General features: G+C 45.8%; 2 protein-coding genes across 3 annotated transcripts; both read left to right on the plus strand.

The window, feature by feature from the left end:
• The first annotated feature begins 212 nt into the window (after window positions 1-212).
• On the plus strand, window positions 213-12,700 carry MRAS (muscle RAS oncogene homolog). 2 transcript variants are annotated; one of them, XM_072122033.1, is made up of 6 exons: window positions 213-332; window positions 8,342-8,553; window positions 10,583-10,736; window positions 10,890-10,989; window positions 11,141-11,220; window positions 11,581-12,700. In XM_072122033.1, the coding sequence occupies exons 2-6, from the start codon at window positions 8,361-8,363 to the stop codon at window positions 11,678-11,680; spliced, it is 627 nt and encodes a 208-aa protein (XP_071978134.1). In that variant the 5' UTR covers window positions 213-332; window positions 8,342-8,360; the 3' UTR covers window positions 11,681-12,700. The 2 variants fall into 2 exon arrangements, with proteins under 2 accessions (XP_071978134.1, XP_071978135.1); XM_072122034.1 differs by lacking the exon at window positions 8,342-8,553 and having other exon boundaries at window positions 241-332.
• Window positions 12,701-21,130: 8,430 nt separating this feature from the next.
• Window positions 21,131-23,413, plus strand: TMEM177 (transmembrane protein 177). Its single transcript, XM_072122039.1, has 2 exons — window positions 21,131-21,222; window positions 22,114-23,413. The coding sequence occupies exon 2, from the start codon at window positions 22,125-22,127 to the stop codon at window positions 23,055-23,057; it is 933 nt and encodes a 310-aa protein (XP_071978140.1). The 5' UTR covers window positions 21,131-21,222; window positions 22,114-22,124; the 3' UTR covers window positions 23,058-23,413.
• Window positions 23,414-24,621: the final 1,208 nt, after the last annotated feature.

Raw genomic sequence — 24,621 nt, forward strand, 5'->3', positions numbered from 1 at the left:
CATTGTGTCCAGGAGGGGGGGGAGAATTGTGTGTTTTCTGCTCTCACTGCACACATTTGTTGTATAAGTTGGGGGAAACCTTCCTAAAAAAATTCAAAGGAGGTTTTATGTCATAAATAGCAAGAAATGAGGAGATGAGTGCTGGTTTTTGTGGAGAAGAGAAGGGGTGTCAGAGGGTCCCCCCTATCAGCTTCTATTTTTAGCATCAGCTGTTGCAATATAAAGAATGGTGAGGATAGCCTGGGAGCAGTGCAGAGGCTCCAGCAGCAGGAGGACCAGGGGGCATAGAGCCCTCCAGCCTGGCACAGCATGAAGTGAGGGGCACACATCTGGTGAGTACACTGGCATCCAGCCTGGTGCCCACTGGGGGCACCCCATAGCTGTAGATGGCATCTCCATCAGGATTTAACCCTCCTCCTGCCAGGCCTGACTCCAGGAAGTGGCACAGGGGTCCTGAGACCACCAGAGGAGGGGGCTGCAGAGATGGAGAAGTGTCTGATACTAGACAGCAAGTATTGCACTGGGAAGCTGCTGTCCAGGCATACAGGGGTTAACGTCTTCCAAAACCTTCAGTGTGTGGTGGTCCTGAGACCACTAGGCCCAGAAGCATCTGATATGATGAGGCTGCTGTCCAAGCATCACTCAAAGGCTTCCCAGTACCCCCAAACCAGGGGTGTGATGCTAGACTGCAATGATGAATCTGCTGTCGAGGCATGCAGGGGTTAATGACCCTTAAAGGGTTACTAGATATAGGGATAAGCTCTGTAGAGCTGGTGGGGGGGGGGGGGAACATGTGTTAACTTGGGGGGGCAAACTATCTTTTGGGTGTGATTCCCCTGAACTTGGGGCCATGAAGAGTGAATAGGGGCAACTAATGGGTTAATATTGACCGGAGGGTCTTAGCCCCCTTAACCTAAAACCATAAAAGGGGAATTTGGTGTATGTGGTGATTAAAGGGTTAGTAGCGATTAGATTTCTTTGCGGTCCGATTCGTTGGCGTCTTCTGGTTTTCATAAACTTCACGTCAGGATTACGGGAAATTTGATTTTTTTTCTTTTTTTTTTCACACGTGAAAGTCGTCAATGACTTCTCCGGCGTACGAGGACCTGTCCTCACAGCAGTTTACATGGGACTGCCGCTTTCATCAGGTTTGCTACAATGTTTGATCACATGGCAACATTTTTGTGTAATATTTTGGAACTTCCTTTATGATGCCCCTCCCCCCCCCCCCCCCCACCTCCATCCTGTACAATGTAGAAGGATCTGTGCCCCAGGGCAGGATGGGACTTGTAGTGCTTCATGATGGGTCTTGGTGCTGCTGTAGCTCAGGGATCGGTGCCAGGTCCGGTGATGAGTGAGATCACTGGTGGTTACAGGATGATGAGACAAATATCTTTCACCCGTCGCCTCCGATTTCAACATTTCTACTTTGCCCAAAAAGTAACGAGCTTTCTGGTGAAATCTTCTGCAGGAAGGTTCTCGTGTGCAGTGAATGTTGAACTATTCCTTTGCTTTCTGCTGGACAATTATAACTTTATTATGGTCCAATAAGATGATATTAAAGCTTCAGAACAAGACGCTATATGATCCAGAATCTCCCAGTGCTGCTGCGCCTCCGCTGCCCATATTCTATTCCCATCCTGCAGTACCAGGCACAACCAATGGACAGGTGTGGCGCTGTTTTTCATTCCTTAAATCAAAAGGGGTTTCCAGGAATATGAATCAATGGTCCATCCATGAACCATCACTTGGTGGGGGTTCAGATCTGCAGGACCTTTACAAATCCAATGACCGGGAGGCTCTTCAGGATCTGCAGGACCTTGTCTGAACCCTCAATGATCACCCACTGATGACCAATGGCTGATATTCTTTTCTTTGTGCTCCCTCCAAGAATATAAAGATCTGTCATCCCATCCCTGTCCAGCACAGAACAGGTTAAAAAGACACAACTAAGAAACATTGGAGTTTGTCCGGCACGGCAGTAATCTTGGGAAAATCCTCTCCAGAATCCTGAAATATTCACTTGTTCAGGGTCGGATAAACCGAAGTTATGTAACAAGATCTGCAGATTATATCATTACTCACTTTATATCATATGACATGGGGGCGGGGGTGCTACAGAGGGGCAGAGGGAAGATTTAGCTGATCCATCAGAACTTTGTTTAAATTCCCCTTTTATATACAGTACCCCCATCATCACCCAGCCCCCAACACTAGCTCTGCACCTACATACACAATCTAATGCTGATCCTGTTATACCCCAGAGCTGCACTCACTATTCTGCTGCTGGTGCAGTCACTGTGCACATACATGACATTACTTATCCTGCACTGATCCTGAGTTACATCCTGTATTATACCCCAGAGCTGCACTCACTATTCTGCTGCTGGTGCAGTCACTGTGTACATACATGACATTACTTATCCTGCACTGATCCTGAGTTACATCCTGTATTATACCCCAGAGCTGCACTCACTATTCTGCTGCTGGTGCAGTCCCTGTGTACATACATGACATTACTTATCCTGCACTGATCCTGAGTTACATACTGTATTATACCCCAGAGCTGCACTCACTATTCTGCTGCTGGTGCAGTCACTGTACATACACTGTGTGTGGAAGTCTATTTGGGATGGCTGAGGTTTTGTTAGTTGTATCTATTCTAGACAGTCCGTGAGATAAAACTTAAGCAGAGCAAATCTCTCTCCTGTTTTACTAGTTTGTTACAATGTATCAGTAAGGGAATAATCTCTCTGAATTATCTTCCCAACACTTCTTATTCTGGATATCCTGACCATAGTGACTTTGGGGTCCAGTAGTGACTGAGATGTAGCCGTCCCTTTTGATTCTGGAGGGACCCCACCACATGAGTATCCGGGGGGAGGGGGGGGGGCAGCATCCTCCCAGTATATGTGCGGTGAGATCCGGATGCTGGAGCGGAGTTTGCCATCTCCATGGTGATATCATCAGTAGCACACAAGAGGGTATTCCTGGTCTCCTTCCCTGCAGAGAATGTAACGGTGAAGTGGTGGGGTTGTGGTGCCCACGGAGGGAGATGCTCCCAGAATAATCAATATACTGTATAAAATCCAGCAGGAAGGCAATGGTTTCAGAAGTACAGATTTATAAGAGGACCAGCTTCTATCAAATCCAGTGCAGCCCCCCCTCCAATGCAACTCTGTCCTATGATGTCATCACTACTTGTACTCAGATATGTGATGTCATCACTGCACTTTATTAAAGGGCAACCCACAACTTAAAGGGGCCAGTATAGGTGAAGGGTAGTGGCTTTGCAGCTGGTTATATAGGATTCTAGTTGCATATAATTTCCCTCCCTATCCCTGGAGTTTTGGCCCTTGTGGTTGTCGTTCTTTCTCCCTTCTCTAAGGCTAGTGCTGGGTGTGGGCCTTGGGGTTGGCGCTGCCAGGCAGAGGCTCATCATTCCCTGCATAGCAGCTGCACCCTCCTACAGTCCTAGGCAGTAAGGTAATCCATGTCAGCAGCAAACCATCTATAACTATGTTCAGCCGATTTCCCCCCTGGTGCAGCAAATAAGATTGACTCATGTGCTATAACCCTATAGACCATGGTGGGAGTTGCACGTATGTAATTCCTATAGTGAAGTTTATCAAATATTAAACCTTTCCTGCCCGTGGCACTTATGAAGGATTCTTCCCCCCCCCCCCCCCCCTTAGTGCGTCCCAGATATAAATCTGGCATTAACTGCAGTCACTGTATTCTGGGTAAAACCACTGGACGGCTTGGCGCCAAGCTGCGCACCCTTGGCAGCTGCAGCACCTCCTAATCTGAGATGCAGATGTGGCATCATTGGGGCAGACATCAGTAATCCGCGGGATGATTGGGCCGGCGCCGAGCAGATGGCTCTGGACCTGGCTCAGCTCTTGGGATTCAGAGCAAGAGACGCGGCGCCTGCAGACGGCACATTTTTTAAATTATCAGCTCTTCTGGTGAATAAAGCCACAAATCTATATACACAGGAGGCACCAAAATCTAATTCGACGTGATCAGAAATCCACAGGTTAAAGGGAAACCATCAGCAGCGGTGACCATACAGACTGCAGCCAGTGTATTGTCCCTGGAGATCTGTGATATATGGCTTTCTATTCCAGGATTGTCGCTCCTCACGCTGCTGTGCTCTCTGCTTTCTGAGAAATAGTTCATAAACTTTTGCATGATCAACTATTCAAATCCAAGGGGAAAGGATGTATAGCACAGCAGTGTGAGGACATGTCCCAGGACAATGCTGGAATATAAATCTATACATCACAGTCCTGCTGCTACTAACATACACAAGGCACTGGTTACATGTCTCTCCAGGGACAGAACATAACACTGGTTGCAGTCTGCATGGTGACATCCTGCTGACAGTTTCCCACAGAACGCTATGATGGATCCTGTGTATAAGTGCAGTCAGGGAATGTGTTGGCAGCTGGTAGAGGGGCGGCTGTGCCATGTGGCCTCTTCTACGTCTCCACGCAGAGCAGGCGAGGGTTAACATTCTGCATCTCGCTAACAGACAGCAATTAGCGCCATTTTCTCCGTCATCCATCAGAACATCGCGCACTCTGAGATCTCATTAACATTCGCGCAGCTGAAAGGCGCGTGACGGCGATGTGCAGATCTGTGCCACGTCGCTGGGAGCCTGGATATCGGGATCCAGAGGCCTCCAGGCACCGCCAAGGATCATGGGAGAGAATAAAGGGGAACTCCAGCCCCTGTGCAAGAAGATACAAAGGGGATGGAAAGTAATCAGACCCCTCTCAATTTTACACTTGTGTTTTTTGTTTTGTTGTTTTTTTCTTATTTATTAAACAAGAACCTGGAATCGCCCCCGGTGATGAGTATTCGGCCCCCGGTGATGAGTATTCGGCCCCCGGTGATGAGTATCCGGCCCCCGGTGATGAGTATCCGGCCCCTTTGCTCAGTGATGAGTAGCAGCTTTGGAGCTGGTGCAGCCTGGAGTCTTCTTGGGAAGATGCTACAAGTTGGTGGAGCCCATTTTCCAGTCTCTCCACAGATGCTCCTTTGGGTTTAAGTCCGGGCTCTGGTTGGGCCGGTCAGGAATAGTCAGAGATGTTCTGAAGCCTCTGCTGTATTATTTTAGCTTCTGCTTAGGGTCATTGTCTTGTTGGAAGGTTTGGAGCAGTCTGAGGTAGAGAGCATCTGGAAGAGATTCTCATCCAGGATCTCTTTGTATTTGGCCGCATTAATCTCTCCTTACATTACACTTGATGGTCCTGTCCCCCCCCATATCCTGATGCTGCCCCCCATGTGTCACTGCTGGGATTGTATTTGGCAGGTGATAAGCGGCACCGGGTTTTCTCCACCGCTTAGAATTTACACCAAAAAGTGCAATCTTCATCTCATCAGAGCAGAGAATCTTATTCCTCATAGTCCGGATCCTTCATGTGTTTTGCACACTGTATGCGGCTTTCATATGTCTTATATGGAAGAGAAACTTCCAGACTCTGCCATAAAGCCCCGACTGCTGGAGGCTGCAGTGATAGGAGACTCCAATCTCCCTGCTGCATCACTGGAGCTCAGCCACAGGGATTGTGGGGGTCGTCTTTTTACCTCTCACCAAGGCTCTTCTCCAACCATTGCTTAGATGGCCAGGTCCAGGAAGATTTGGGGTCGTCCCAAACTTCTTCCATTTTAGGATTATAGAGGCCACTGTGCTTTTAGGAACCTTGAATGTTGTAGAAATTCTTTAGTAGCCTTGGCCAGATCTGTGCCTTGCCATAATTATGTCTCTGAGCTCCTTGGGCAGTTCCTTAGACCTCATGATTCTCATGTGCTCTGACATACACTGTGAGCCCTTATATAGACAGGTGTGCGCCTTTCCTAATAAAGTCATTTTTTTTACTAGATTGGAGCAGAGTGCACATTAATGAGCAAATAAAAACTTTTTTAATCTTGTCAATTGGCTGTAGTGAAAAATTTGGATATGTGCCAGGTAGGGACATGATTTGTAATCTGCTTATAGTTATCTGCAAAATTACAGAACTCGCAGTATTTAGCTATGTTGGTGTATATTTGGATAACAAGACAGGAGGTATTGACACACTACCAATACACCTTCATTTTTTTCAGTGAAGGATTTGTGGTGATCAGCTTACTTATTCAGAAGCTGCTATGTAGTAAGCCTTCACCCCAGCAGCAGAATAGTGAGTGCAGCTCTGGAGTATAATACAGGATGTAACTCAGGATCAGTAATGTCATGTATGTACACAGTGACTGCACCAGCAGCAGAATAGTGAGTGCATCTCTTGGATATAATACATGCTGCCTGTTGTATATGTTGGTACGGTGCAGTGATATGTTCCCTCTATCTTGGGTTTCTCTCTCTAGATGAGATCTAGAATACTTATTTGTTTCGTGCAATAAAATCATGGACTTGCTTGATGGTCCATTAGCAGTGTCACTGGTTGGTGGATCGGTGAGGGGTGTAAATGGTCCATTAACAATTCATAGTATTTTTCTTCCCCCTCCCAGTTGCTCCTCTGGCGTCCTGCACGAACACTCTGGATCTTTCAGCTATTTCATTCTTAAGTCATGAATCGGAAGTGAATTAGGCCATTTCACGCTGGCAGCTGCTGAGCCACATAATACCGCACTCTAACGCAGATTTAAATGGAACCTGGCACCGTGGAAAGTGATGGGAAGGATCCGTAATCTAGGAAACTGCAGTAATAGTCCCAACAATTCCTGGATGTGAAAAGCTCGGGGGGTGGAAAAATCTTAATTTTTAACCATTTTCACTACCATGATATAACTACTATAATACTGCCCCCTATGTACAGGAATATAACTACTATAATACTCTGCTGGTGCAGTCACTGTGTACATACATGACATTACTTATCCTGTACTGATCCTGAGTTACATCCTGTATTATACTCCAGAGCTGCACTCACTATTCTGCTGCTGGTGCAGTCACTGTGTACATACATGACATTACTTATCCTGTACTGATCCTGAGTTACATCCTGTATTATACTCCGGAGCTGCACTCACTATTCTGCTGCTGGTGCAGTCACTGTGTACATACATGACATTACTTATCCTGTACTGATCCTGAGTTACATCCTGTATTATACCCCAGAGCTGCACTCACTATTCTGCTGCTGGTGCAGTCACTGTGTACATACATGACATTACTTATCCTGTACTGATCCTGAGTTACATCCTGTATTATACTCCAGAGCTGCACTCACTATTCTGCTTACATTGGGGTGTAATATTATTGTAGTTAAATTCTTGCACATAGGTGGCAGTATTATAGTAACAGTCGGTGTGGATTTGGATATTAGTGCGCCCCCTTAATCAGGGTCTTGATCTGGGGTTAGTGCTGCAGCGCTGAATACTGTGGTACATGGTGTAGGCTGATCATAGTCTAAACCTGATGACAGCTGTTGCCTCCACTTTTGAGGTCTTTGCTCCTCTGGAGGTTGGAGTCTGTCTGTCTGTTTTCTGCAATGTGGTCTCAGATTTTTTTTCAGCTAGCAGAGGGTTAAGATTCTGCAGCTATAATTTGCCTTTTGTGGGGGGTGTATAATGGGATAAGGCAATTTAGACATCACACGTTGCCACAGATACAAGAATTGCTTCTCTGGAAATGTGCATGTGAAGAATTTCTGATGGTCTCTGTGGAATTGAGCCCGGCACAATCATTGCTGGCACATTAACCCTTGTGGAGCCGGTCACTGTCTACCCTAACCATACAGTGATGGTGGGATGGCCTCCTGGAGATGTTATCAGACCTCACACATTATCGGTCTGATAGACGTGTGCTCAGCAGCCTCGGGACGATGACCCCCCCCCCCCCCCATGTGATGCTGACCGTCCTCTTGGTGGCCCAGGGGACAATCTTAACTCATTAGTGAGGATTTTACCTACATTCAGCCTCATAAGGATATAATTATCTTCTCGATGATTTCTCTAGTCTTCCTTCATGGCTCATTAATGGGTCGGATGTTGACCTACAATGTAGTTGCCCGGTTTGCACTGACTCATAGCATTTTGCTTACTCCTCCACCTTTTCTATGGTGCGTCCCCTTAACTGTGCAGTAAATATTACCAGGTGCTTGTCCTTGTGTAACCATTTAGTGACCCCTTGTTTTCCCCCTGACCTTTTATAACCTGGGTTAGTAGTCCCCCTATGTGGTAATGCTGCAGCTTGTACCCTTATTACTGGGTTAGAGGAGTTCTCTGTATCTTGGGGTCCCGGCGTGACACTTCAGCTCAAGGATCTCTGATTTACGTAACATTGACCCTTTCTGTCTTCCACATTTGTAATGGATGGTTTTTGTCTCTGTAGGAAAGGCATTGAGGACAAGATGGCTACCAGCGCGGTGCTGAGCGATAACCTGCCCACCTACAAGTTGGTGGTGGTGGGTGATGGCGGTGTCGGGAAGAGCGCCCTCACCATCCAGTTCTTCCAGAAGATCTTTGTCCCAGATTATGACCCCACCATAGAGGACTCCTACCTGAAGCACACTGAGATTGATGGGCAGTGGGCTATCCTGGACGGTGAGGACATGATCACATGGTTACACCCAGCTTTCCCACTGCCCTGACTGGTAAATCTGCCTTAGGTGGCAGAACTGCGGCTGCAGGAATAATGGCAGCACAATGTCTGTGAAAGATCTGCATATTCCAGAATTTGACCATTTTTAATTAAGATAATTGGTAAAACCTGTCATAAACGGATGCGTTTTTTTAACGGACTGCTTGAAAAGACCAAAAAACGGGTTCAAAACGCCAGGTGTGACATGACCCTAAGATTCAAATCTAGTTGGCAAGATTTTGTTTGCAGGTTTGGCTGTGTGTGCAAAGTTTTCACTCTTGCTGGGAAGTGGTAGTGCATATTTGGCAGTGATGGCTTTGGATGTGACTAGGGTATTAATCTTGCATCCTTGTATATACTCCCCCCATACAGTGTGGCCCGCGGTCATGGAGGCTGTCAGTTTCCGTTGCATCCTCCTCCCCCAGACGCTGTCAGTCGCTCTCGTCACTGCGCTGAAATGCGGCCTGACAACTCTACTCGTTGGTTTACTCTTCCTGCCCTGAAATCGGATCTGACAACTGCTGCTAACGGCTTACATAGAACTCCTGCTACCTGTGCGGACATCTGATGGAGTAGATATTTGGGATTGCCTAGGGTTCTCCATAGTCACATCCCAGACCTCTACAATCTGTGGTTTGTGATGAGGTCTCATCGACGCCCAATAAAATACGAGCTCAAACCTCTATCTGTGGCCATGACCCAATACAACATCTAACCAATGTTCTCCTGAGATAGTGGGGTCATCAGAGGAGACAATAAACCATCACACTGCCCAAGTCACGTCATCAAGGGCCTCCTGTCCCATGAGTGCCTTCAGAAATCCTGCTATACCCGGCCTGATGGAGAGGCTTAAGCCGTCCTGAAAGCTTGTAAAATCTTGCCTTTTAATGGCTAAACTAAAATATATCCCACTCTCTAGAAGGTGAAAGCAATGGGGATTGATACAAATCTCCTGTGCTTAAAGGGGTTTTCCATGGAGTGTAAAGGATAGACCATCCATAATAACACATTGGACCCCCTCCAATCCAGGGGATTGACCATTCCCAGTTCAGTTTTTTGTTAGGGTGATGCCACATATGGCGTTTTGAACCCGTTTTTGGTCCGCTTTTAAGCAGTCCGTTAAACGCATGCGTTTTTTGAAAAACGCATCCATTTTTGACAAGTTTTAACCAATTATCTTAATTAAAACTGGTCACACAGATGTATTTTCAAAAACGCATGCGTTTTTGGGCGGACTGCTTAAAAACTGACCAAAAAATGGGTTCAGAACGGCACCTGTGGCATCACCCTTAATCTTTATCCACTTATATACTAGACTTGTAACAAACTGATTCAACTGGACATATTACAAATAATCAAGATTAATATATTGAGATACATTTTAGGCTTTGTGGGTGGAACTCTCACATTTTCTATTATTTCTTCCACTCCAGCATATAATAGGAAATCCTCTGCTGGCTGTGATCCTTATAGCCACAGACTAATACATTGTAACAAGCTCAGAATGTGCCCTAATAATACAATGTTTTCCCTCTTGATGTCAGTGAGTTCAGCACTGAAGGGGTGAAGTCCTCTGTACATTATAAGCCGTCTGTGCCAAGATCCTGTCGCTTTCACATTTGCGAGTTCTCCTTTTTATCGCAGCCACTCCTTTTAGACGTCATCTCAAGTCCGGCCGCACCCACCCGGCAGCGGTGACCTGTGCGGGCAGGCAAAGGGCTGCTGATTGTGTAACTACTAGAGGATATTGGGATATGATCCACCTGCAGCCGTACAGGGAGCTGCAGATCACAACCTCACCCGCCGCTCCTGAGAATGGAGGGCACTGGGGGGAATCTGGTATTAAAGATTAAGCCAATTCAGTTGCAATAAGCAATATAGCCTGTGGACGGGAATGGCGCTGTTTTACGTCAGGAGGTTTGGTGAACCCTTTGACATAATGGCCAAGATTTTAGGTCATGGCCTTAGATCTGCGGTGATTTCTTCCCCCAGTGCTGGACACCGCCGGGCAGGAGGAGTTCAGCGCCATGCGGGAGCAGTATATGAGAACTGGTGACGGCTTCCTCATCGTGTACTCCGTGACGGACAAGGCGAGCTTCGAACACGTGGATCGATTTCATCAACTTATCCTCAGGGTCAAAGACCGGTGAGAACGAGAGTCAGATGATATTTTATGCCCCCCTCTCCCCGGGATGAAATGGCTGATAACGGAGAACAATTTGGAGTGCATGTAGAGTTCCCATTTCCCGTTTAATTCAGGTTGAGCTGACTTTTTCTTTTTTTTTTTTTTTCTCCCCAGAGAATCGTTCCCCATGATTTTGGTGGCAAATAAAGTTGATCTGATGCATTTAAGGAAAATTTCGAGTGAACAAGGGAAGGAGATGGCGGTAAAGCACAACGTAGGTGCTAAAACACAGTGACGACACTGACCATGTGACTGTCTCCCACCTGCTGGTTGACGTTTCTCTATAAGCCCCTCCCCTTTGACAATGTGTAGTAGGATTAGTAATCAGTAAATCTACTCTAAAACTTGTTCTGTTTGCACTTCAGATTCCATATATTGAAACAAGCGCCAAGGATCCACCTCAGAATGTGGACAAAGCCTTCCACGACCTGGTCCGGGTCATCAGGTGAGAGGCCATGACAGACAGTACTGCCCCATCTCCCTCATTCTTTATACTGCAGCGCTCACATAGAGAAGCAGCCATGTTATATATCACATTAATACATGACTAATACCACAGCCAAGCTGAGGGATTTGGTAATTCTGGGGACCCTAGAAAAGATATGTGCCCCCACAGCTCTGCTTGGCTCTAGTCTTGAATGGCAAAGCTTGATGTTGCCAGTTATGTGCCCCTCACCCCTGACCTTTGAGCCCTATGTATCTGCTTATGTTCCTTATTGGGTGCAGTAGCATCCTACATACAGGTGATGCCACATTGTATCCACTTGTTTACATTTTTTCTTCCTTTTGTTACATTGTATCGCAGGCAGCAGATCCCAGAGAAAAATCAGAGACGGAAGAAGAACACTAAGTGGCGAGCTGACCGCGGGACGGGCATCCACAGGCGATTCTGCGTGATCTTGTGACACCTGGGCAAAGCGAGCTGAGCATGAACACTGCCTGTCCTGTACCCGCAGCTACCCCCGGCTAGGGGGCTGCCTCATCCAATACTTGATGCTGGACCACAAGGTCCATGCAGTGCGTCGCGCCTGCTCCTCGCGCAGATGGTGGCCCGTATTGCCAGTACCCACGGATCGCGGGGCACAGACTGAGAGGCGACGCCCCTCCCCCCACTTGTCGGAGTCTAGATGTATTTATTCCTGTATAATGTGGTACTTTTTTTTTCTTGTAATTTTTATGGCAGGAATGACAGTGATGCCATTTGGGCAGGTCGGAGGACCTGGTGTTAACCACTGCATTGCCAAGGAGCCCACCGCTGCTGGTCTTAAAGTGCCAGGACACAAATTTTTTTTAAGTTGCACTTTTTTAGGTATTTGTACTTTTCTCCGATGCGGCACACGCGATCATACACCCTGGAGCATGGGGACAGCAGGACAATGCCTCTCACCCCGGTGCTGTGTTACCAGGGCTCAGCCGCCATTCTGAACTTTCTCTCTAGGGAACTGGACCACTGCAGGATTTGGTTTTTGTACTTTTTCTTTTTTACCTGCATTTTCCTTAGTGCTTCACGGATAATTCATCGGAAAAATTTCTTTTATATATCTTGTGACTCTCTGGTGCTTACCCAATCTCCTGCAAGCCATAGGTCAATCCTGAAAGGGTTAACCAGCCCATCTGAAATGAATCAGAATTTTAGGGAGGGAGAATACATTCCAGTTGGCGGGGAACCCCAGACAATGTGTCAAACCCTGGAAAGAGGCCAAAGTGAGGCCGGGAGGAATGAGAAAGGCCCTTGTCTTTCCGCAGGACTTGTCGAGTTATAGCGAAACATTGATCTGATGGGAGGAGCCAAGCGCTGGGAAAAGCGACCGCCAAGGGATACGAAACAGCTCATGTCACTTTTTTTTTTTCCTTGTGAATGTATTAACTTATTTCTAGGGGAATAAAACCGTAGAAACATCCACAACGGGAAGTGTCGCTGCTAATTCCACATCCAAGGGGTCAGGCGGGGTCACATATTTATAGAATAGAACTAATACAAAATCCACAAGGGAACGATGAGAATCTGCAACTAACAACTTCCTGAGAAACACTTGAGAATTATAATACAACAGTTATGTATAATAGCAGTTAGCGGGCAGTATTATAGTAGTTATATTCCTGTACATAGGAGGCAGTATTATAGTAGTTCTATTCTTGTACATAGGGGGCAGTATTATAGTAGTTATATTCTTGTACATAGGGGGCAGTATTATAGTAGTTATATTCCTGTACAGAGGGGGCAGTATTATAGTAGTTATATTCCTGTGCATAGGAGGCAGTATTGTAGTAGTTATATTCCTGTGCATAGGGGGCAGTATTGTAGTAGTTATATTCCTGTAAATAGGAGGCAGTATTATAGTAGTTATATTCTTGTACATAGGGGGCAGTATTATAGTAGTTATATTCCTGTACATAGGGGGCAGTATTATAGTAGTTATATTCTTGTACATAGGGGGGCAGTATTATAGTAGTTATATTCTTGTACATAGGGGGGCAGTATTATAGTAGTTATATTCTTGTACATAGGGGGGCAGTATTATAGTAGTTATATTCTTGTACATAGGGGGGCAGTATTATAGTAGTTATATTCTTGTACATAGGGGGGCAGTATTATAGTAGTTATATTCTTGTACATAGGGGGGCAGTATTATAGTAGTTATATTCTTGTACATAGGGGGGCAGTATTATAGTAGTTATATTCTTGTACATAGGGGGGCAGTATTATAGTAGTTATATTCTTGTACATAGGGGGGCAGTATTATAGTAGTTATATTCTTGTACATAGGGGGGCAGTATTATAGTAGTTATATTCTTGTACATAGGGGGCAGTATTATAGTAGTTATATTCTTGTACATAGGGGGCAGTATTATAGTAGTTATATTCTTGTACATAGGAGGGCAGTATTATAGTAGTTATATTCTTGTACATAGGAGGTATGCAGAGAGGATTCTAAATTTTTATTCTTAGGTGTTCTCACTACAGCAAATGTTTGTATGATGAAAAATACAATTTTGCAATATACTTTCTGTATCAATTCCTCATGGTTCTCCGGATCTCTGCTTGCTGTCATTCTATAGAAAGCTTCATTGTTTACTTCCAGTGGATAGAAATATGTCCATGGTCACACAGGTACACGGCTCGTTAGAATCCTAGAGAGTAATTAGGGCTGTGTTATATAACGAGCCGCGCACCTGTGTGACCACGTACAGATTTCTGTCCAGTGGAAATAAACATAGAAGCTTTCTATAGAATGACAGCAAGCAGAGATCTAGAAAATGGAATTGATAGGGGAAAATATTTGAAAATTATAGAACTTTTAATTATTCAAACAATATCCATTACTTGCTGAAATGGGACAACCACTTTTAAAGGACATCTACCACCAGGCTGTATGCAAATAAGCCTGAGGGGCTCCATTAATACCTATGGAGCCTCTCAGGCTCATTTGCATACAGTCCTTCAGCCTGGTGGTAGATTCTCTTTTAGGTCTTTCTGCTTTATCTTGCAGGAGGATCCAGTTTCTATGTACCTGTTGGTTGGGGTTAGAACATGTCTCTGGTGTGTATGATATTGCGTCTTGTCCGGTTGTGGATATTACATGTACATGGATGTGGTTGTTGTGCAGTAAGGTCCCAGGAGGAAGTTTGGGGTAGCTTCAGAATTTTTTTTTTTAATTGAGTTTTTCTGTCACTTACTGGGGGCATAAATAATACCGCACGCCGTGCACAGAGGATACAGGTTCATCTATCTGTAATGTTTAGGGCCCTCCGGGGAGCCGTCCTGTCTGCAGGGCTCTACATGGAAGATGCTTGTTACCTCTCTGACCCTCATCCTGTTACTAGTAATCAATGCTGTGAGGGGATGTTCTGTAACACTGGAGCAAGGGTCAGAGGCTGTATCACACTACCGGATTAGATACAGCTCCTCAGACTATCTCCTAATAATCTCTGTATAGCGTCATCATATTTACAGATTCTCTGGATCATATGCAAATGGAACAATATTCATATGGAACAATGGGAGTGAGGGCCATGATCACAAGAGCTTACAGTCTGGAGATGAAAGGGGGGGGTGGCGCAAGGCAACAGTTTATAAGGATGGGGGGGGGTGACCCAAGAGCTTACAGTCTATAAGGATGGGGGGGGGGGGGTGACCCAAGAGCTTACAGTCTATAAGGATGGGGGGGGTGACCCAAGAGCTTACAGTCTATGAGGATGAGGGGGTGACACAAGAGTTTACAGTCTATGAGGATGAGGGGGGGGGTGACCTGAGAGCTTACAGTCTATGAGGATGAGGGGGTGACACAAGAGGTATATGAGCTTGTATAATGGTCCATCTATTCTTTAAAAAGGAATGGAATAAAATTTAATAACTGGTCGCATCTTATATACAAAGTGTGACTGCAAAGAAGCCTGGAACTTGGTACCTGGATAACAGACAGGAGAAGTACTCAGAATTGGTTAATGAAGAGAGGGTTAAAGTCTCATTCAGTTATGGAGTATGAGAGCTCTGCCTTAAATGTTTTTTTAAGAGCATGATAGTCCAGGGAAGGGCATTCCTGAGAATTGGTGCAGCCCAGGAGAAGTCCTGGAGACATCAGTGGGAGATTCAAATTAAGGAAGGTGCTCTGTACTCTCTGCAGCCATTGTTATGTATTGTCCCTGGAGAGATGTGTAATCAGACCTCACACTGCTGTGCTCTGTGCTCTCTGAAGCCATTGTTATGTATTGTCCCTGAAGAGATGTGTAATCAGACCTCACACTGCTGTGCTCTGTGCTCTCTGCAGCCAGTGTTATGTATTGTCCCTGGAGAGGTGTGTAATCAGACCTCACACTGCTGTGATCTGTGCTCTCTGAAGCCATTGTTATGTATTGTCCCTGGAGAGATGTGTAATCAGACCTCACACTGCTGTGCCCTGCGCTCTCTGCAGCCAGTGTTATGTATTGTCCCTGGAGAGATGTGTAGTCAGACCTCACACTGCTGTGCTCTCTGAAGCCAGTGTTATGTATTGTCCCTGGAGAGATGTGTAATCAGACCTCTCACTGCTGTGCTCTGTACTCTCTGCAGATAGTGCTGTGTATTGACCCTGGAGAGATGTGTAATCAGACCTCACACTGCTGTGATCTGTGCTCTCTGCAGCCATTGTTATGTATTGTCCCTGGAGAGATGTGTAATCAGACCTCACACTGCTGTGCTCTGTGCTCTCTGAAGCCATTGTTATGTATTGTCCCTGAAGAGATGTGTAATCAGACCTCATACTGCTGTGCTGTGTGCTCTCTGCAGCCAGTGTTATGTATTGTCCCTGGAGAGATGTGTAATCAGACCTCACACTGCTGTGATCTGTGCTCTCTGAAGCCATTGTTATGTATTGTCCCTGGAGAGATGTGTAATCAGACCTCACACTGCTGTGCCCTGCGCTCTCTGCAGCCAGTGTTATGTATTGTCCCTGGAGAGATGTGTAGTCAGACCTCACACTGCTGTGCTCTCTGAAGCCAGTGTTATGTATTGTCCCTGGAGAGATGTGTAATCAGACCTCTCACTGCTGTGCTCTGTACTCTCTGCAGATAGTGCTGTGTATTGACCCTGGAGAGATGTGTAATCAGACCTCACACTGCTGTGATCTGTGCTCTCTGCAGCCAGTGTTATGTATTGTCCCTGAAGAGATGTGTAATCAGACCTCACACTGCTGTGCTCTGTGCTCTCTGCAGCCAGTGTTATGTACTGCTCTTGGAGAGATGTGTAATCAGACCTTTGTTTATGTTAGTAGCAGCAGGACTGTGATATAAGCATTTATATTCCAGAATTGTAGCTTTTCAAAGTACACTGGTGGTTACCCTAACACAGTTGTGCTTTGTCCATTGAACCTCTCATCTGTAACTGCTGTAGTATACAACCAGAAGCCTGCCACAACTTTTACCAAAAAAAAAGGGTTAAGTGTGTGGACACTCCATCTCCGGGGACATTACCTAACACTGGCTGTGGGGTTAGATATTCCTCAGCTTAGATACTGACTTTGCTTATAATATAAAATATGCCAGGATTTGATCCATCAGAACAGGATAGACTTAGATACACAATTTGGTGAGGTGGAAATATCTGTTCTATCTTTATCCCTCAGGCTTCTCTGGCCCTGGGATATTTGCTGACAAGGAGGGACATTTGCAGGTCCAGAATCATTCACTTCTCTGTCTAGTTGCATCCCTTTAGTCTATTACATTCACTTTCTCTCGTTGTGACAGATGTAGCAGAGCTGAGAGTGCTCTCACTTCACCCGTAACATCATTTATTAATATTACAGACTATTCACAGCAATCAGGATAAATGGGGGTGGAATGTGCCCCCCGAATCCTTCCTGTGAATGAGCCATTGTGTGCTCTATCCATGTCTCTAGGGGGCAGGATGATCCAAGGATCCCCAGAGCATTTCTCTATAGGATTGTATCAAGGAATATCAATATTTGACGTCTGACGTCTCCCTGTAAAGTCTGGATACTGTGGACAGCACTGGAGCACAGGCTGCACAATAACCTCTTGAGCCGCGCTACCAGCTCTCATATCATGGGGGTCAGAGGAGTCTACAAGTTATTCCGCACAAGTGTAATGTGCCCCCATAAGGTGAATGTCCCAGCAAGACCCCGTGATTCTCATAACCAAGTATAATGCAGGATAGAAGCGGCCCCTGCTAAAGCAATGAGCACCCCCTACTGGTCTTAAAGGCAAACTACACCAAATACAGTAGCTCTTCACACCTGCTACACAACATTGATGAGATGGGTTATTATAAGAATGTGGGACAGCTTATCCTCCTTAGAAAGCAATGAATAATGAGCAGAAAGGAGAAGGAACATGCCCTAAGTTACCATCAGCAGAGATCTAACTGGGCCCCAATGTAAAATTATGTATTAAATATAGCAATAGTCTCTGTATGGGGAAGAGAGAACTTACAGATATCCCTATGTTCACATGGTGCATTAGACATGCGTTTTAAAAACATGTGAACACAGTCTAAGGCTCCTGGGTCTAGGTGCATCTATACCCTCTGCACCCCCTAGGGCAGTGATGGCAAACCTTTTAGAGACTGAGTGCCCAACGTGCAAACCAGAACCCACTTATTTATAGCAAAGTGCCAACACAGCTATTCTAGCATTAAATTATTAAAATCTTCTTGCCCCGTGCTATACCACAGCTTTCAGCGGTGCTGAGGACACCAATATAATTGACAGAAGGTGGGAAAATTCAGATTGCCATTGGAACTTCCCAATGAACAGGAAGAATTGTGGGGCCAAGAGCAGAAGCTTCAATGGCTCCAATGATAATTTGACCCTGTCCACACCTTCTCTTCCTGCAGTCTCATATATAGACCCAGATGCTTCACATCCTGTGCTACCTGGACAAGTCTATGCTGGGGCAACAGCCCGAGTGCCCACTGAGAGGGCTCAGAGTGCCACCTCTGGCACCCGTGCCATAGGTTCGCCACCACTGCCCTAGGGCTATGCCAATCCAGTTCCAGCTTGTCTGTGTCTCCCCAACATGGACATGTCCCAGGCAATGCACTGATGCACAGTCACCATCTCTGTCCTCTGCAGGACTCAGGTATCCTGGTTCATAAGACTCATATCAAAAAATGGCTTGAATCCAAACTAATTTGAAAATAATACAAAAACTTTTATTATTGTAATACATAGACACACTAACATTTAAAAACACTAAAAACAGCACAAACAAATGTTGTGTTGTGTACAGTGCATGGCAATAACATGCTCTGAACTTTCTCCCCCTCTATTTGCAAATCTTGAGGCACCAAGCAGAGATTTACTGAGATTTGCAAATAGAGGGGGAGAAAGTTCAGAGCATGTTATTGCCATGCACTGTACACAACACAACATTTGTTTGTGCTGTTTTTAGTGTTTTTAAATGTTAGTGTGTCTATGTATTACAATAATAAAAGTTTTTGTATTATTTTCAAATTAGTTTGGATTCAAGCCATTTTTTGAATACACATCCAACTTTCTTGTCTCAAAAAAAAAAATTTCCAAATATCGGGATGTGAGTCTTACAGAGTTGCTTATATCTAAGACTCATATCACACATGGCGTTTTGAACCTGTTTTTAAGCAGTCTGTCCAAAAACGCATGCGTTTTTGACCAGTTTTAACCCCTTAACGCTCTGCGCCGTAGCTCTACGGCGCAGAGGTATAGGGAAAGTATGAAGAGGGCTCACGGGCTGAGTCCTCTTCATACAAGGGTGGGGGTTGTTGCAAATTGCAGCAAACCCTCAGCGTTAATAACCGTGGTCAGTGCCTGCACCAGGCGTGGGCGCCGCCATCTTTATTCCGATCGCCGCGCCCCCGAACGTCATCGGGGGGGGCGGCGATCGGTTGCCATGGTAGCCTCCGGTCTTCGTTTGACCCGAGGCTGAATGGCTTCTGCAGATTCGTTACAATGAGCCAGTGGCTCATTGTAATGAATGAGCCTCAAAAATGCCATATATTGCAATACAGAAGTATTGCAATATATGGTAGGAACGATCTGACCATCCAGGGTTAATGTACCCAATGGTCTAAGAATTAGTGAAAAAAAAAGTTTAAAAAAAAAAAAATTAATTAAATATTAAAAATTCTAATCACCCCCCTTTCCCTAGAACTGATATAAAACATAATAAACAGTAAAAATCACAGACACATTAGGTATCGCCGCGTCCCAAAATGCCCGATCTATCAAAATATAAAAACGGTTACGGCCAGCGGTGACCTCCGAGGCGGGAAAAGGCGCCCAAATGTCCGAAATGCGACTTTTACATCTTTTTACATCACATAAAAAATGGAATAAAAAATGATCAAAATGTCGCACAGACCTCAAAATGGTAGCAATGAAAACGTCGGCTCATTTCGCAAAAAATGACCCCTCACACAGCTCCGTGCACCAAAGTATGAAAAAGTTATTAGCGTCAGAAGATGGCAAAAAAAAATTTTCTTTTTTTTACACATTTGTTTAATTTTTGAAAATGTATTAAAACACAATAAAACCTATATAAATTTGGTATCAGCGCGATCACACCGAACCAAAGAATAAAGCTGAGGTGTTATTTTGAGAGCACAGTCAAAGTCGTAAAAACTGAGCCCACAAGAACGTGACGCATGTGCGTTTTTTTTTTCAATTTTTCCACATTTGGAATTTTTTTTCAGCTTCGCAGTACTTGGCATGTTAAAATAAATAACATTACGGGAAAGTAAAATTTGTTATGCACAAAATTAGCCCTCACACAGGTCTGTACACGTAAAAATGAAAAAGTTATGGATTTTTGAAGGGGGAGAGCGAGAAATGAGCGAAAAAACCCTGCGTTCTTAAGGGGTTAATTAAGATAATTGGTAAAACCTGTCAAAAACGGATGCGTTTTTTAACGGACTGCTTTTTTTCCCCCGGTATATACAGCTGTATTTTGGCCATAAATACAGGATGTTCTTCACACTAATGAGCACTTATGGCATAGTATCCGTATAAATGGGCTGGCAAATATAAGGCTGTATTACCCAACGTAATTGGGTAATGCTACACATATATCCGTCCGTTTTTATATGTTTGTGTGCATGAGGCCAAGAGGTGAAGATCAGAGGGTCACTCACGGTGCGGACGCCATAGATATTAATATACAAACCTACTAAAGTTTTCTGCAATCAGTGCAACTCATGTATGTGAGATTTATAGTGGACCCCCCCCCCCCAAAAAAAAAAAAAAAAATCAGTCATGAATAGGTAATAAATATTCCAACTCGTAGGCACCACATAGAGATATTGTCCAGGATTAGAGAAACTTGACAGCGCCACCCCTGTCCATGGCACTAGTCTGGTATTGCAGCTCCCTTGTAATAAATATGATTGAGCCGTAATACCAGACACAACCCGTGGACATCGGTGGCGCTGTTTATAGATGGAAGGAGCCATGTTTCTATCATCCTAATCGTGAAATGTGATTACATCATACATCTATTCATAGTGTATTACCACGGACATTAAAGGAACTTTTCTGTTTTTGGAAAAACTCTTAAAGGGAACTAGGTATGTGATTAAAAAATGCCCACAATTTCATCTGATACACCTCATACACTGGACTGGACGTGACTAACACATCACATAAACTACAATGCACTGATTGTATAAAACATTGTATAAAACAATGGATACTATAAACTTCATACATCACATCACTGATACATTGTATAAAACAATGGATACTATAAACCTCATACATCACATCACTGATACATTGTATAACTTACACTCATACATCGTATACTACACAACAGTGAATAACACATCATGTGGCTGCGCTGATACATTGTATAATTTATGTACACACTCTGTCTCCTCTCTATTACGTCACCGGAGCGCGGCATCAGTGGAACGCAAGATTTTACGACTGCTTCCCGGCATCGCTTGACGGCCGCAGTTTCTGCACATGTGTTGGAGGTCAGTGCCGGTCTGGGGGACGTGAAAGTCACGATATCGGCAGAGTATTATCGCGATAGTAGTTTAGGCTCTAGAGACAGGACATCTACTGCCGTCTACACGCTGCCGGGGTTATATAGAGATGTAGTCGGGTCCTTAGCTTGTGCCCCCACCTCCCCAGCCTCTATATACTGCAGTGCACTGATGTATCCTGTGCCCCCACCTCCCCAGTCCCTATATACTGCAGTGCACTGATGTATCCTGTGCCCCCCCTCCGCCTCTATGTACTGCAGTGCACTGATGTATCCTGTGCCCCCCCCCCCCTCGCCTCTATATACTGCAGTGCACTGATGTATCCTGTGCCCCCACCTCCCCAGTCCCTATATACTGCAGTGCACTGATGTATCCTGTGCCCCCCCTCCGCCTCTATATACTGCAGTGCACTGATGTATCCTGTGCGCCCCCCCCCGCCTCTATATACTGCAGTGCACTGATGTATCCTGTGCCCCCCGCCTCTATATACTGCAGTGCACTGATGTATCCTGTGCCCCCCGCCTCTATATACTGCAGTGCACTGATGTATCCTGTGCCCCCCGCCTCTATATACTGCAGTGCACTGATGTATCCTGTGCCCCCCGCCTCTATATACTTCAGTGCACTGATGTATCCTGTGCCCCCCCCCCCCCTCTATATACTGCAGTGCACTGATGTATCCTGTACCCCCCACCTCCTGTGCCTCTATATACCAGAGCTTTATTTGATGTCAGTGTGGTGTTCCCCAGACCAGTCTCCTGCTGGATCTTGTGCCACTCTAGAGTGGGCGCCAATAGCCCCCCAGGATCACTGGCCCCCTATATGAGTGTGTGCAATGTTACATCCAGTTATAATAGCGTCCTCTTCTCTGGTTGTCAGGTTGTCGGAGCATGGCGTTGCCCCTCTTCTTGAAGTTTTGTGTCTTCACTCGGCAGCATCGGGGGAAGCTTCTTGGGGCGTCTTCCCTCGGACTCTTCACAGTGAACCTCTCCTACCACATTTTCCCGGAGCAGACCTTCAGACGCTTGTACCAGAGCTGGTCTAAGGGCGAGCCGGCGCCCCTCACTGCCAAACTGCGGGACCTGTTCAGCGACATCCTGGAGGAGACACGTCTGGGCTCTTCAGGGTTCACCCCCTTTGCCGCATACGGCTTTCAGCCGGTCAGTGCTGGGGTCCCGAGGCTCCCCGGTGGATGCTTGATCGGAATTCCTGCAAATTATAACAGCACGGAGGAGGACGGAGCCGGGACCAGTGACCGCCTTCTGGTGATCAATGGGCAGGAGGTGGACTGGGCCAGCGAGCCGGGGGCCGCTCTACGAGACACCCTGACCTTATCAGCAAATGCCCAAAAATTCTCCCTGGCCCGGGAAGCCATTCACGCCCAGACCTGTGGCCCCATTCTGCAGGCGTCAGTGGCCCCGGTCTGCTTAGCCGGGGTCTGCGTCTCCAGTGTGGGCATCAAGCAGCTGCTCGGTCTGTACGCGGGGCCCATCTTACTGAGGGGGGTCTTCAATGCCCTGGCGGTCCTCCTGGGATTTACAGGTTACTTCTTATCCTACGATGCTGTCAGTCAGTGGCTGGACTACCGGTCAGATAGGAAAGCGGCCGCAGTCTCTAAGGCTTATGCCCAGGGTGGGCTGGAGTTCTATGAGAAGATACTGGCCCGTAATAGGCTATTGCGGGGGATTATGGGTAAACAGGGTGAGACCATGTATGCTCCAAGCGGCAACCTCTTCCCCAAAAATAAACTGAGGCTAAAGCACGCGCCTTACACCTCCCGGAGAGACCAGATCCTCCACGTCCTGGAGCAGCAGCAGGAGTGACCAGCAGATAAGGGTGCTGGAAAACGTTATCCAGAAACGGACCCTGGTATCATCCAGTGACTAGTGAGTAACCAGAACTGTTCCCAGGATCCACTGCTCTCCTGGACCACCGGGTCGTCATAGTCCTATTGAGAGGGACAGATGTGGCCCCTGTCTGAGGTCTCAGCATTGCTCCACTGGTCTCATGAGATTCTCCTCTCTGCTGTCACTGAGCACGAGGCTGCAGGCTGTCACTGCGCACAATCTGTGCTCCTGGAGCGGCGCTATGTGGGTCATGTGACCAGGGATGCCGCAGGGAATCACTTACCTGTAGCTGATCGGTCATCTGGGGCCACAATAAAAGGTTATTTTCTTGATTTGTGTTACTTACATATTGTTATAATGTCTCATATTAGAATGTGTTTCTGTTATGTGTCTTTATAAAGAATGTCGTACCCCAAGACAAGAACATGCGAGCCTCCAGTAAGTCTTAAAGGGATTGTACTGGTAAGAAAAAAATGACTCATGGGTACAGCACCTCCCCCCTGCTTTACACTGCAGCTCTGATTGTTATAGATACAAGGAGTGAAACCACTAGTGAGAAGTGGGATGAGATGAGATGCAGTGTGAGGGGGGAGGCGGTGACATCCTCCGCGTTACATCAGGAATTCTTGCTGGATATCTCACATTTCTGGAATATTCCTCCGTGATCATGTGACCTGGTTATTGCAGAACATTGCACTGCGCTCCTGGAGGTTTAGGGGATTCATGAATGTCTAGAGGATGCAATCTAACGAAATGTAATCTACATGGCACAGCCGCATGTCACCCGTACTGTGGATATAACTGCAGCTTAGGATACAGGGGCACCTGTAGATGCCCCTCTAAGTGAGATGTAAGTGGTATGATATATGCCGTCATTAATATCCTTTAAAAGGAACCTGTCAGCAGGTGTGACCTCACAGACAGTGTTAGCTATTGTCCCAGGAGAGATGTGTAATCAGACCATTATAGTTAGTAGCAGCAGGACTGTGATATATGGATTTATATTACAATATATTACATTGTAGCTTCTCCAATTGCACTTGGTGTATGTCCTCACACTGATGTACCCTGTGCTCTCTGCAGCCAGTGTTATGTATTCTACCTGGAGAGATATTTAATCAGACCTTTGTGTATGGTGTTAGTAGCAGCAGGACTGTGATATATGGCTATAGATTCCAGTAGAGACTTAACTACAGGCATAGCCGTCATAGCAACTGCCATGGGGCCCGCAGTGTAAGGGGGTCCTAGCATCTGGGGTATTGGGTGCTGATATGCGGCATGTGTGTGTGTGTTGAGTGTATATATGGTATGGGAAAGATTTATCAGAAGTGTCTGAGAGCAGAATTGTTTTAGTTGCCCATGGAAACTAATTAGAGCTCAATTTTCCTTTGCCCACAGCAGTTTATAAAATTACATCTGATCCCTGATTGGTTTCCATGGGCAACTAGAACGGTTTCATCTCAGACATTTCTGATAAATCCCCCCTAATGTCTGTGTATGGTATTATATGTGTGTGATGTATATATGGTGTGTGTGATCT

The sequence above is a fragment of the Engystomops pustulosus genome, chromosome 8 (assembly GCF_040894005.1).
Source record: "Engystomops pustulosus chromosome 8, aEngPut4.maternal, whole genome shotgun sequence".
NCBI lineage: Eukaryota > Metazoa > Chordata > Amphibia > Anura > Leptodactylidae > Engystomops > Engystomops pustulosus.